At 40.5% G+C, this 14,673-nt stretch overlaps 1 protein-coding gene across 3 annotated transcripts in view; it reads left to right on the forward strand.

Moving 5' to 3' along the window:
- Positions 1-14,673, forward strand: part of LPGAT1 (lysophosphatidylglycerol acyltransferase 1) — a 59,419-nt gene that overhangs the window by 38,824 nt on the left and 5,922 nt on the right. For all 3 annotated transcript variants that reach the window (XM_054514142.1, XM_036381193.2, XM_036381194.2), the window contains 2 exons: positions 5,604-5,730; positions 12,925-13,031. In XM_054514142.1, coding sequence (XP_054370117.1) covers positions 5,604-5,730; positions 12,925-13,031 — 234 coding nt within the window. The remainder of the gene's footprint in view (positions 1-5,603; positions 5,731-12,924; positions 13,032-14,673) is intronic.

Raw genomic sequence — 14,673 nt, forward strand, 5'->3', positions numbered from 1 at the left:
ATCCAATCTCCTTTTCAATTTATTTTTATGCTAGTAATGAACTTCTCACAGTTTAGGAGCTGATTCTTCTTCTGTAAAGTGACAGGAAGAACAAATCATATGTTCCTGAGCTGTACTATATATATATATATAAAACATTATATTAATATACTGTTTGATAATTGTTGTACTTAAAGTGATCAGTTCTTTATCAGGGGCTTTTCCAGGACAAGAAGCTTCTATTGTCTTAAATTTTTCTTCTTAACAGTTTTCTTTCATATTTAAAAACCCAAGTACCAGCCTTCGTCGAGTGAATTTTAACTTATTGCTGGTAAATACTAAATTAAGTTACTGAAATGCTTATTGCTTTTGCTGCCTTTTGAAACTCTTTTTTAGTTTAACAAAATTATGTAGTTGTATTCCTAAATTGTAGAAGGATGGAAAAACATAGGAAAGGTTGTGCAGTCTGATAGCATGACCACTGTTGAAGCTGAATAATGCAGACAATGTAGGTAAGTGATGTCTGTCCCTGAAAAGAGAGTTTAAGGTACTTCTGATGTCTGATGAAAGCCTCCAGGTGGGACAGATGGGCCAGCACTGCTGCCAGCACCTGTGTCCCAGAAGAAGGTTTTAGTGCAGAATAGAAAATGGGCAGGATAAAAACACTTGATGAGCAGCCATCATCACCCTAACCCAGTAGTGACCCAGGGTGTGTTCACAGGGGTATTTTACAGCTTTTTGAATTTTTTTTAGCACAACACTTACTCTTTGACATGGTTGCAAATACACTGTTTCTTCACTTGATAAGAATTGATTTTGTGAGTTTCAGAACTATCAAAATGTTCTAAATGCCAAAAGCTGACAATTCAAAGGAGTTTGGAGCTATTGTTCTTCAAAGATGCACATTCCAGAGCTTATTTTTGATCAAACTTGCTCTAGTGTGTTTTTAAAAATCTGTTTTATTCTACCATGCAGCAATTTTTTGTCTGATAAGAGGTTACTATAGTTAGAGCCATACTGAAATCTTACCTTACTGTTTTCAAATGCAGCAGAGTACATTCAGTTCTGACGCTGTTTCTCTCGGAGAAATTAAATTTTCACTTCTGCAGGGCTGTAAATTGAACTACATAATTGATTTTTTTAAAAATCAAACTTTTTCATTCACTGTTACCTGAGGAACGTGACTTGAATAACATGTGAGAAAGCTTTTGATTGTTGTTTTTCTTCCCCCTGGAAAAAAAGACTTCTTGTTTTGTTCCAGGTGGTTTGTTGCATCAAAATCTTGGAATGATGAGTAGTATGTTCAGTCTGAGAGTTAATCTTTGGAGAAAAAAGTTAATTCTGGGGCCAGTGATCCAGCTGATCACACAAGGACAAGTAGAGAACAAGGGACAAGCTACAAGAACAGATTGCTGTGCAGGAAGAGCCAGCAGCCTCTTTGGCTGCATTCAGAGTGGTGCAAGTGTTCAGGAAACCACACCTGCATACTGGTGAATGCTAACAAATACTCTCTTTTCCAAGTGCAAGCTGCAGTCCTCAGGTGCACACCTGGCTGGTGCATTCCTTCCACTCTGAATCCAGTCTGGCAGTGTGACACCAGCCAGAGCTCAGCTGGAGGCAGGCTTTCCTGCTGAAATCTATGATTCATTCTTTTTCTCAGTGGCAAACACTGGCAGTCTGCTGGTGGGTTTGAGGGGCTCTGTGCATCATCTGATCTGGTGTTTAGCATGAGTTGACCCCAGGAAATAGCAACCCCAGGGAGGACACGGAGGGGGAATGAAGAGAAGCTCTGAACCCCCATAAATTTGTGATTGTAGACAGTCAAGTTGTGAAAGGACTTCAGAGGATGACAGGTCGAGTGCCTTAAAGACTCTGATGATGAGTTGCCTCTAAGTAGATAGGGAGCAACTGAATACCCTTGAATCCACAGTGAAGAAAATAGTTGTGAAGATTTGCCTCTGCTGATGACTTGGAAAAAAAGCCCAAAACCCCAAACAACAAACAAATTAGGAAGCTGTTTAAATTTTACTTTTGATTTTTTTTTTTTTTAATTGTCTAGGCCAGAAAGTTGCTGTTCCTTAGATTGTTCAGTTTTGGCTTAGCACTCATAAGACAAGTATGTACCATTCACACTAAGGTGCCTCACTGCTGCAGGGTTTGGGTGCTGTTGTGCAGGGCAGGTGCCTGTGGGCATGTTCAGAACGTTTATGTGGCATTTTAAAAAAATCAGAGTGTTAACATTTTCAAGCAGTTTGAAAAATCCATACCTTGTGCTGGAAGTGGTAAGCAGAGTGACAGCACAGCAGAAAAACCAGTGCTTGGAGAGATCAGCTGAAGTATGGTCTGTGCAGCAGCTTCTTCTGCTGGAGCCTCTGACAGCCAGGCTGCTCAAGCTTTCAGCAAGTACTAGAAATGAAAGATAAGGGTGCCTTTTAATGGTAGGCAGAAAGTTGGAAGAGTTTGGCTGTCAGAAAGGTGTGGCTGAGTTGGCCAAGGCAAGCTGGGTGAGAGGAGTTCTTTAGCACAGGTACATGCAGGTCCCTGATTGCTCAGGTGCAAATGCCAGACCTGAGATTCACACTGTTATAACTAATGCACAGGCTTTGGTTTGAGCTCCTGTTAATGTGCTCCATTTAAAAAATAATAGGGTTTATTCTTGATCAGAGGTCTGCTTACACCTGAAAGCAGCATCCTTGGAGATATTTAGGTACCACTCCTTTGTGTTTTGTGCAGTTGTCAGTTTCTTTTCCAGTTTCAGGATCTGTCAGAGCTCCTGGACTTTAAAATAAATTTGTTTATGAGCAGGTTGCAACACAGTATAACCCCTCTCCCCCCCAAAAAAAAATTCCAAGATGTATTGCAAAATTAATTTTCCTAAATCCTTGGTGATGTAGGTTTTTTTGGCAGTCATATATCTTGGATGATTATGTAAGGCTTATTTTAAAGCAGAGCATGCACCAATACTGTGATTGGAGAGCACGTGGAGGTAGCTGCACTAACACCTGCTTGCTCTAAAAGGAGGTCTCTAGAGGCTGATGTTGCTGACAGAACTTTTTTTTCCTGGCCTGGGGTTTCTGGTGGGCTGTCTGTTTTTTTTCCCTCACCCTGCCCTGACAAGGGTTGGAGGAGAGTTTGGAGCTGGACTGAGGAATCCAGTGCTGCAGCAGCTCTCTCCACAAAAGCAGAAGGTAGGAAATCAGCACAGCAGAGGACTGCAGGAGTCTTCCCTTAATGAAGTGCAAACCATTATCCACTGAAAGAACAGCTTTAAATATAGCTAAATATTGAATAAATTATTTTGAAACACTTTACTGTAAATAATTAGAAAATGTGCCCATATTCATCTGGCACTTTTTCACTGCAATTAATGATCTTTGTTGCTTACTCACTTAGGCAATTTAACTTTGGCAATTTACTTGCCTTTATCCATTCTTGCTTTACATCTGGGAAAATAATAACTTGAATGACTTTGTTTCAAAATCTATTTCTAAATTAATACTTCTGTTGATTTAATATTAATTTCATATTGGCTCTTCTCTGATTCATTGCTACTTTTAAAATGAAGCACTCTGTAGTTAGTGCTTTTCTTAAGAGAGACTTGACAAGCACTCTGTCAAGATGCTGGCAAGCCTGTAGCCTCCAGTTCTCATTTCATGTGTCTGTCAGGGCTCTAAAATACTGAATTTCCAGAAGGTAACACTGAATGCTTCAGCATGACCTATGCAGCTTGCCCTGGGTCAAGTTTTGGAATAATATGTTGCATGCTGCTAAGAACTCATAATCTAAATTTTAGGAAATGCTGCCTAGCCCTGTTGGAGTAGTGCATTTTTAATGAAGCAGTACAACTCCACTGATGAGCAGACAGCAAGAAAACGCTGTCTGCTTGTTAAAATAATTGATAGATACATGTGACAGCCTTGCTGTAATTTTCACACTTAATTAAATTAAATGCAAATGAAATTAAATTAAATGCAGGTAGAAACTTGCAAGCCAGTCCTTGCATGCACATTCTAGCTGGAGTCAGCAACTGTGGCTCAGTGTGCTGCTCACACTCAGTGCTGCAGATTTCTTCAGGTGTGTGGTAGATCTTTAAAATCAGAGTGGCTGCTCTGGGCAAGGCCACACTCTAGCCCAGCAACTTGTCCAGGACTCCAAGGAAATTACAGAGTGAGCACACAGCAAGGAAGCATCACACTTCTCCCACATATTCTCCAAGCTTCTGACAGTTTCCTGTGTGGTGGGTTTCCCAAGCTAGGTGGGGATTTCTGCCTGGTTAGTCAACCCTCCATGGTTATTCAGTTCCCTCTTGATCCCAGCTCCTGCCATCCTTGGCACCCTTTAGCAAGAGATTCCCAAAATTTATTTTTCCCCCCTCTGCACAGAGGATCATTTTTCTGTTTGTTATGAAAACTTTTCCTCTTGGCTGAATTTTGAGTGTCTGTCCTTGTATAGGGAAGGATGGTGAACAGTCAATCCCAGTACATGTTCTTGGTGCTGGCAATGCTCTTGTCAACCTCTGTTACATTTCTTTTGTAGCTTTCTCAGCTGCAGGCTTGAGGAGTATTGTACTTTGTACTGAAAGCTAACACTCCTTACATGCTCTTGCCCATGGGTGGCTCTTTGTGATAGTCAGCTTTTTAAATCCTTAGAGATACTGCCTGATGTGGTGTGAGCATGTTGTACTGGCAGGCAGTAAGTGAGCATTACTCTGCTGGCTGGGGCATAATGTGACCTCAGACACAGGACAGCTCCAGAACAAAGAGAAAATTCACAGGCTAAACTCCAAGTGCCATCTTGGCAATGTGGCCTTCCTTCTTGGTTTGCTCTACAGATCTGCTGCTCTCCTCTTAGCAAACCTGTGAATTGAAGACCAGAGAGGGGTCGTTGATTTATAACCTGGACCGTTGCTGGTTGTAACTTATATTCAGATTTTAATAGAGTCATGGAATATTCTTAGTTGGAAGGGACCCACAGATTTGATTCTCTTGACTTATCTTAATAGCAAATATTTTCACCTCCTTTGATCCTTTTTTCAGTTTCTAAGTGGGCTGAGCAGCATATGAGCATGTACTGGTGTCATCCTCTCCTGGAACCCTGTGGGTGCAGTATCTTCCCCTCTCTGAAAACTGACCAGCTTCTGTTCCTTGCTTTCTTACCCTGAGCACACCCTGAAAGTGATGCTTTTCTTCTTCATCCTGCAACTCACATTTTTAAGAACCTTTGAGAGATCTAAATGGCTGCTGCTCCATCAGTGATCTTTTAGAAAGGCCCAGGTGCACATGTGCTTGAAGTGCAGACCAAGAAGCTTGGATGTTTATTTTGGGATTTTTTCTTTGGTGAATGGGGGGAAGCACCTGACCTTGGAGCCAAGATGTCCTGTGACTGTACTCAGACCTGGTGAGTGAACTTGTTCTATTCTGTGTACCACAGTATCTAAGGACAGCAGAAATAACCATGAAATAAAATGTAGGTCCAGCTGATGTTAGTAAGGGTGTTTCTGTGCCCTATAATGAAATCTGGATTTGATTTTTGATGGTCTTATTTGTGCTTCATACCTCAGGAAGTGATATAAAAACTGCATAACTCTCAAATAAGTGACATGGAATTTTCTTTTTTATTCCTAGAGAGCAAATCCAAAGGCCTCCAGTGGGTGATAGATACAACCATTGCATATCCCAAAGCTGAACCTATAGACATCCAGACCTGGATTCTTGGCTACCGACAACCAGCAGTGACACACGTGCATTACAGGTAGGAAATGAAGCTGCTCCTCCTACACTGAGCTCAAGGATTCACAAATCACTTGTGTCATTTCAGGATGGGGGAAATCAGGAGCAGTGGGAGTGGGTTTTTTGTGTCTCACACAGGTGGGCAACTCATATTATTTAAACACAATCAATCTTTTTTTTTGAAGTTTGGTGACTATTCTGTATCTTAGGACAGACATTTAAGTTTTGGACTAGTGTCCTGTGGTTGAGTAGAGTTGTGGGGAATATACCTGAAGGCATCAGGTATAATGATGGTAATCATCTTTTTCACTTTAGTGTTAAGGTGCTGCTAAACCAACTTTTTTAAATTTTGTTTTTAGTAATGACAACTAATTAAAAATCACTGTTGTTAAATAAACAGATTTCCTAATAAAATATTCTATTTAACTTTCTGACAAAGAAAGGCCAGCTTTTTCACTCAAAGAATACTTTAAGTAGTTGAGCAAACAGCTGGAAAAAGCAGCTTGAAAAAGTTGCAGCTCTCATTGACAGCTGGGATGGGAGACTATTAAAACTTTTCTCCTCAGCAGTTCTTTGTCTCAAGACCTAAACTAATGGAGAGAAGTTGAATTTTGCTTTTAGTTTACAGTGAATTCCAGCTCACTCCAGGAGTATTTTAACACTTCCTATACTAAGTAAATTGTTGCATTTTATCCCAAAATCACATCATTTTGTCTTACTCCCTCTTGATGATTTGGAGAGCTTTTTTTTATAGAAAGCTTTCAAGGAGTCTTGTGTGGATCCCCTGGGTGGCAGTTTAAGTGGGAATGACCTTCTCCATCATCACAGCTGTGTCAGTGTTGTGTGATGCAGAGTACAGGAGCTCCTTTCCACAGCCGTGTTTAAATCTGTCCTTACTTTTTATAGAAAGCTGCCTTCCAAGTTCCCCTGAAGGTGAACATACTTACACCCTAATTTATATAAGATGGCATTATATCTGTTGTCCTTTATTCAGGTCACCTTAGTACTCTCTCAGATCTCTGGGATAATTGCAAGTTGAATGTATTTAGAATTCTTCTGAAAAATATTTCCAAAAATACTTTCTTTGAAAACAACAGTAAGTAAGTTAACTTAAGTTGAATTCATTTCCTGCTTCTAAATGTATATTCAGACCTATCTTTGATCACAAGCATAAATGCAACCTTTTTTGCATTGAACTTGAATGTTTAAGTTCTTGTAGTACTGAAATTCTAAGAAAAACATAAATTTTTGGGGGGTGTAAGGTCTAAGTCACTGGGTTAAACAGGGGCAAGCCCAGCCTCTCTGTTTGACTGCTTTCTGTATGTTTTTAATAACCTCTGTTTGTCATGGCTGACCCTGTAACAGCAGTTGAAGTGTGTCCCAAATGGAAAGCCATGCAGTATCTCTCCCTGAGCAAGCACAGGGTGTGTGATGGCTCTGAAATGAGCCCAGAGTGTCTTGGGTTTGCCTGGAGCTCATTCTGTCTTCCAGTCCTGGTAGTTCTTGAGGCACATGGCCCCTGCACTCTGAGGTGGGTGCAGGTGGGCACATGGATGTCCTCTGAAATTTTCTTTAAATGTATATCAAATCTGTCTGTACTGGTGTTATACTTTCCTGCATTTAGTGCAATAAAATCTTGCTCATTTTTTGTAATTTGGAATGTCTTGGGAGATAACATTTGAAATAAATTTTAAGGGTATTTTTGAAATAACTGGGAAGAGAGCACAATAGTTTCTCATGTAGTTTCTTTTAACTGAGTTATAGGGGGGAAAAAAGCACCCCTTTGGAAAAAGTGAAGAATAGTTTTGTCCAAATGCCATCTCTGTTGTATGAAAGAAGAATCAAGATTTAAACATGCTTATTCCCTTTTAGAGTAGTCCAGAGTTGAGGTTTTGATGTCTGACAGCAGTAGGGAAAAAAGGAACATTTTCTGTGCCACTCAAACTGGAGCAGAAGAGACTGCAGAGCTGCTTTTGTTCTGGTGGCTCAGTCAGTCCCTTCCTTCTGCTGTGCCCCTGGATCACCACCTGTCTCTTTCTGCCTTACAGACTTTAAAATTTGGTGGTTGCCTTTTCTCATAGCCTGGGCCTTTGCTGCAGGATTATTTCTTTTTCATCCTGCTCAGGGAGCAACAGAAGAGAACACAGCAAGGATGCTTATGTTACAATTTTGAGGTGCTTTTCTGGCTGGTGGAAATGGCAGAGAAGGCTTGGTTTAATCCAGTAATCTTTTTTTTTTTGAAAGCTCAATTTTGATAATGAGTTGAACCTTGGTTTTCAAACTTCAGTTTTCAGTACAAATGACACAATTTTCAGAAGTTCATAATTAGGCTAAGCTGTGGCCTGATTTTCCTCAGAATGTCAAAAGAAACCTCCCTAGAAAAAAGAACAATTACCACATTTGGATCTAAAAACACAAGGTGTGAGAACTTTACCCATCTATTGAATTGCTTTTTGACCCTGACTGACTTTCCTCATAACTTACTGGAAAGTGCTGCAAAATTCAGTTTGCTATCTAAAATATAATACTCAAGAAAATATCTAATGAATTTCCTCCAGGCCAAACAGCACTGGGATTTTTGTGGGAGATGTCAATGCATGCAAAGCATGCCAAACTAGAGGCATCACTGCAAGACCTGCCTTGTAATGAGTCTCTTGGAAAGGTTTGCTTGCTCTTCTCACAGAGTTTAGGTTTATGCTTGGCTCATTGTGTGCTGTGTGTTGCCTGTAAATCCAGACTTGCTACAATTGCTCTCAGCAGAAATGAGCTGAGTGCTTTGGTGTCCATGTAGCAAGGCCACAGACTGGCTGCTGTTCTCAGCTCCCACCATTTCTGTGCCATGAGTCGAGTTTGGGGTTTGTGTCTTTTCATTTCACACCAGGCACTTGTTTAGTTTGATTGGCTTGGTGTTTCTTAGCTGAACCCCAGGTTTCTCCAGCAATAATTTCTTGTGTGCTGCAGTTCTGTTGGCAGAACCTGAGACTTGCAAATATAAACCCCCTGGCTGTGAGGCTGGCTCGGTGCTTAGCATCCCCTCAGTCAGGGGTGGTGTGAGGCTGGGTTTCTTGCCTTGGTTTCCTTGCAGGGTGGTGCCCTTGGATGCTCCCATGCCACGTTTGGGCTGTGTGACAGTGGCTGTGTGCAGCAGCCCTGACGTCAGAGGCAGCCTGAGTCAGCTGTGACGCAGGGCTGGCCGTGCATGGCAGTGTCACACAGGCTGCTCCAGCTCTGTCCCCTTGCCTCCCTGCCAGCCTTTGCTGTGCCACTGCTGAAACAAGCTGTCAGCTGCTGAGCAAGTTCTATTTTTGTGTCTGCATTGATACAGATCTATTGAAATAAGCCAGGCTCCGAGCTATAAATAAGATGAAATGCATTGTGGTTGCTGAATGAATGTTGCAGAAGGGCATCCCGTTTGGCAGTGTATTTTAATGCACTTTTATACGCAAGTAACTTTATTTTTGGTCATGCCTGACATCTACCAACAGCCTCCACTGCCCTGGATTTATTTAGAGCCATTGAAGCAGCAAATAATATCATGACTTAAATGGAGTAGCAAGCAATACAGGACTTCAGTTCAGGGTAGGACAGGTGATAAAAGGCAGTTAGTACTTATAGTGGTAACCATGAATTTCAGAATTTAAATACAGAATCAGCAGTTGTTCTCCAGTAACGACAACTTAAAGGAGAAAAATGTTTCTAAGCATGCAATATTTCAGAAAATCCTGTGGTGTTTTCTGAGAAACAGCCTATCAGTAGCTAATTCTCCACAATTCTCACATATACCAGGATGTCTTTGGCAGTTAGATCTCCTGGTTTCTGAATTTTTTTTCATTTATTTTTTGTCATTTATTCTAATATAATCTGGTTTGGGACATGGACACAAATGTGTGTAGCAGTTTAAGAAGTGGCCATCCCTCAGTCAGGTACCCAGACTGTCCCTGCAGCTGCTGCCACCTCCAGCTGCAGGATAATGCTTTATTACTGGAAAAAGATTCTTTGCAGATTCCCATTGAAATGTGTCTTTATTTCCACCACCACTTTTCACTTCCCAGGGTGCAGCCTATGCTGCCACTGCTTTTAGCCCCTTCCCCTGTGATGAGGAGCAAAAAAGGTATTTCCATTCTGCTTGAATGTTCTGGTCAAATTCTTATCCAGTCTATTAAATTCCTTGTTTGCCACACCAGGAATAAAGATGCTCTTACTTTAATGAATGTGAAGTTAGTTTTGCCCAAAAGCTAGAAAGATCCAAGTGCCCCAGAGACTCCAGGAGCTCCAGATGTTACATGTTGACCTTATTCCTTGCCTTGGCAGTTCTGTGCAATATTTTATTCCCCTGAGGAGATGAGCAAACTGTTTGCTTCCAATGGCATTCCTGATCCTACATACCCAAAGGTGGGGTAGAGCCAAGGTGATGCTCATGCCTGACCACATGGACACCTGTTTACATATCTCACTGAAAATAAGGAACTTTTTTCTGCATCTTTTAACACCGGACCTGGCAGATGCCAGCATGCTGTGGTTGGGTTTGACCCTGTTCCTGTCAGAGCAGTGGCTTTCTGCTGTTGTTTTGGATTGCCTGTGTGGGGAGTTTTGTAAGAGTAGACTTGCTCACTCACCTTCCTGAACCCAGTCTCCTTCAAGAACACACATCTCTGTGTTCCTGTGAAACACAGATGCCAGCTGAGCCATCTGATGGGCAGAGAACCATGGCATTAGCAGTATGTTTAGTTTAAATATAGGGGGGTTTAGCTTTGCCTTATTGAGTACAGAAAGGGCTTCTTTCCAGAGTTTGAGGATTTTTTTTTTTAATATTTAATCTCTAATTTAGATCAGTCATTAGTAAGAATGTTCTGCTGGTAAAAATAACTCTGGATAATCTAAAAATACATTTGAAAATGCTTCTAAATACACCAGCACTTACCATTGCTGAGTTGTGGCAGCTAGTGTAGCATTACTGGAAAACCAGTTGTTTTTCAGTCTGTTAATGTTTGTTCAATCTGCGTGTAGCAGTGGCTGCTTCTCAGACTTCAAAGCAGCAGAATTTATCTCCAGAGATTCAAGCATTCTGGCAGCATTATTGATCCACACAAGAGCCTGGATGGATTCAAGCAGGGAAGTGGTGTGCAGTGCTTCCATTAGTCTCTCACAGAGCTGCTATCACCTGTGCTACTGCACTGCTCCATTAAAGTGCCAGCTCAGAAATTGTTTTTAGCAGGTATCTTGCAAGATCCTATGATGTTTCCAGATTAGGAGGAATGTACTTGACAAAACAGAGTTGTTACCCATTAGGTCAGGGAGAAGTGAAGGCAGAGGTGAAGAATATCTTACAGTCTACAATGGAGACTGCACGTGAAGCCAGGTAACCCTACACTTCTGTCCTGAGACAGCACACGTTCTCTTAGTTGTGAACCCTCTTAAAACCTGGGTAAAGCATCTGTCCTTCAAAAATACTCTGTGAAACACAGTATTCAGTTGCTGAGCCTTTTATCTCTTTACAGCAGATTGGCAGAAGAGAGTAAAAATAGTGCTTGGCAGCCCAGTTGTATTTGGGGACACAGAGTAAGTCTAAGTGTTTTGCCCTCAGCAAAATGGTCCTTGCTCTGTGGGTGTGTTTTTTACTTGCTGCTAGGTGGTTTAATTTTAACCTGCTGTACAGTATCTGGGCTTCAAGATAAAATAGTTCTTTATTGTTTGTCTTTGTTCCTAATTTCCAGACTGAATATTTGAGCTGATTACTGAAGCACCATTTCATAACATTTGTCTTTGGGCAAAGACTTTCCTTCAAACTCTGTTTTATCTGAGATAACAGTTGCTAATTTCTGGTTACCAGGACTGGCTTTACTGGAGCATAGAGAACTCCACAGTGCCAGGAGGGTGTAGGTAGAGTTACTCCAAAGGCTACAGAGATAGCTGAGTTCATGGTGATACCATAGTGTGTAAATAAAGTCGTTCATCTCCTTATATTGAAGTTGTCTCTGTATGCCAAAGCACTGTGGTTTGTAATTCACTCCTTAGAGCAATGCTTGCTGCTTGACTCCCCCACTTCCAGCTTATTTTTCCATGCATCAGACTGAAAGGAGGAAGGACAAATGACAAATGAACAAAGCTGGCAAAGATGTTGAAATTATAACAGCAACAAAAGCATTCTTCAGAAGGGCCTTATTTTCTTACTCTGACATTCCCAGATGATTGTGGTGTTACTTCCAATTCTTTGCAGTATGATCAGTTGAGAAAGACTGTGTTGAAAATGAAATGGAAATTCACTAATGAAAATAGAAGCATGGTGTAAATGAGAAGCTAAGTGGGTGCTCACCTGGAAAGAGAAACCTACAGTAAAGGCCTTGCATTTCAGAGTGTGAATTTTCCAGGTTAGCCTGATACACAAATCTCTCCTGCCTTGGCCTGCCAGTACAGCACACTGGATGTGTAAGTTCTTGTTTATACATCAAAAGGCACTGAGGGTCTGCTGAAGAGGTTTCACACTTACTCTAAGATTGGAAATGTGATTTTGAAATAATCCAGTGAGGTATGGTGGGTTATTTGGGAGTTTCAGGATGTGTGTACCACAGTGAATTCTGCTCTGGGTGTCTGTTTTTCTAAGTCATCTAATATTCAGCATATAAGTACCAAAATCCTAGCAAGTCTCCCGTTGGTGTTTTTTTAAAACAGAGCAGCAATATTTGAGTACAGGGTCAGTTTTCAGTGTAAAATGTGCCTTGTAAATTCAAAGAAAGCTGCCAGCATCCTTTGAAAAGCACAGAGGGCTTGTTTCCTGGGATGTGGAAGAGCTGTTGGTGCTTAGTGATGTCATTATGTGGCTTCTGCCTGCTGTATTGTTTCTTCAAAGCTATGAATTTACTTTCTTCTTTTTTTATTTCTTTCATTCCACTTGGTTTGTATTCTTCTTAGGGAATAGGAATATAGTGTGGTGGTATTCTATTAAAAAAAGAACAAACCAGTGCCTTAGTTTTTATCAAAAGCTGTAGTAGAGCATTTGGTGGAGACTGATGCCAATGTCTCTTTGTGGTTCTGGATGGCAGCCTGGAGTTTCCCACTCTTGTACCCTTAATGCCTCTGTGATCTGAGTTGGAGAGAGTGCAGGTCATGCAGTTAGATTTATACAAAAGTCTTGTTGTCTCTGTTTTGTGGTGGGCTGGGGCAGAAGAGTTTTGTTCTCCACATTGCTAGGTTTAATTTGTGTTTGTTTCTTTGATAGGATTTTTCCAGTGAAGGATGTACCTGCTGAGCCTGAAGCTCTCACAAACTGGCTGTATCAACGATTCATTGAAAAGGAGGACCTCTTGACACATTTCTATGAAACAGGTAGGATGCTACCTAGCAGAGAGAGCTGTGCTTTGCTAATGGCTTTCCTTACAAGAAGCCTCCTCAGAATGGTGCAGGAATGTGTAATTCCTTCACATGTGTGGTACAATTATTGCTATTACAATTATTGCTATTATTACTGCTTTCTTAGTGGCAAAAAGTATGATTAAAGAATTATGTAGGATAGGTAAATTACCTGGGCAACACTAGAAGTAGGGTAGTGTTTGGGAGCTGTCAAAAAAGTGACACACAGTTCAGCTGTGAAACGTGCTACTCTGGGATTTCATGGCAAAGCTCCATGATTGAAGTATGATTGGAAGGACCTGTGAGAATACATGGCACAGATTCTCTGGAGCTGTGATCTGCAGCCCTGTGCATCACAGTTGCTGATGGGAAATGTTCAGTGTCTCAAATCAGCTGAGTTTAGTATTCCTAGGTGACTGTGTTAAATGAAGATGCTTCTTCTGTGAGGTGATTTATTGCAAAGCCTGCTTTAATCTAGTTTTGAGTACTTAATTTATCAATCCAAGTGCTTAAAGAGATTAATTCTTTAACAATCCACAGTTGTATTTTGTTTTATGAAATGTTGCTGTCACTTAGCCACCATTGATGGCAGGGTTCAGACTCTGCTATATAAATCACATCCAAATGCACATATTGGACTTTATTAGACAAATAACTTTGTGAATATCTTTTAAAATACACGTGTGTCAAATACATTGTAAAGAATTCATGGTTTTGTGACATTATTTTATGCTACTGAAATAAGTCATACCTAGAAAATCTAACTAGTCTAGAATTTCTTAGAGTATAATTAATATAATCAGATTTATTCATTAAAATGCACTTCCAAAATAGCATAATTGGTAATAATTTGCCAGTGCAATCAGTATGAATTAATAAAGACATGTTTTAAATGTAAATGCTGTGACATAGGACCTTATTAGGCATAAATTAGTATAATTTAAAGTTACTGCCATTTATACTTTTTGAGAACTTGCTTGCATTGCTTTAGTTGGCCTACTGAAAAAGTGCTGCTGCAGTTTTTTGAAACCCCTTGGAAAGGTCCTGAGGTTGACTCTGAGGGGAGTCCCTGAGGCTGCTCAAGAGCCAGCTTTGTACTCACCTGGCACATGGTCACAGGAGGGTGTGGTTTTAAGACTTAGGGCTGTTTCTGTTATAATTAATCATTATTATTGTTATCATTATCATCATTATATTATTCTACAATACACACTGCTTAGGAACTTCTCTCTCTTAATAAAGCTTACTTCAAAAAGCTGGGGTAACATTTAATGCTCCATGAAACTTTAAAAGGTTGCATTGACTAAGCCAAGAATTCATTTCTTGGCTTATTTTTATTTGGGAAGAGAAAGAAACAAAGCCCAGAGCACCTTTCTCCATTTTGCTGTACTCTTTAAGTGTCAAGAACTTAGATAGATCATCTGTAATATTAGACCTCTGGAAATCCAAACCAAAAGAAAAGTATGCCTAAAATTTGATATGAAGCTAATCCCATAATTTTTTACAGGTGCATTTTACACATTTCATTTATAAAATTAGAACCATTTCAAGTTAATAGCTGTAGGTAACAGACTCCTGTTTTAGGCAGTTAGTGGAAAACTTATATTGGCAAGTTGTT

Source organism: Molothrus ater, chromosome 3 (genome assembly GCF_012460135.2).
Source record: "Molothrus ater isolate BHLD 08-10-18 breed brown headed cowbird chromosome 3, BPBGC_Mater_1.1, whole genome shotgun sequence".
NCBI lineage: Eukaryota > Metazoa > Chordata > Aves > Passeriformes > Icteridae > Molothrus > Molothrus ater.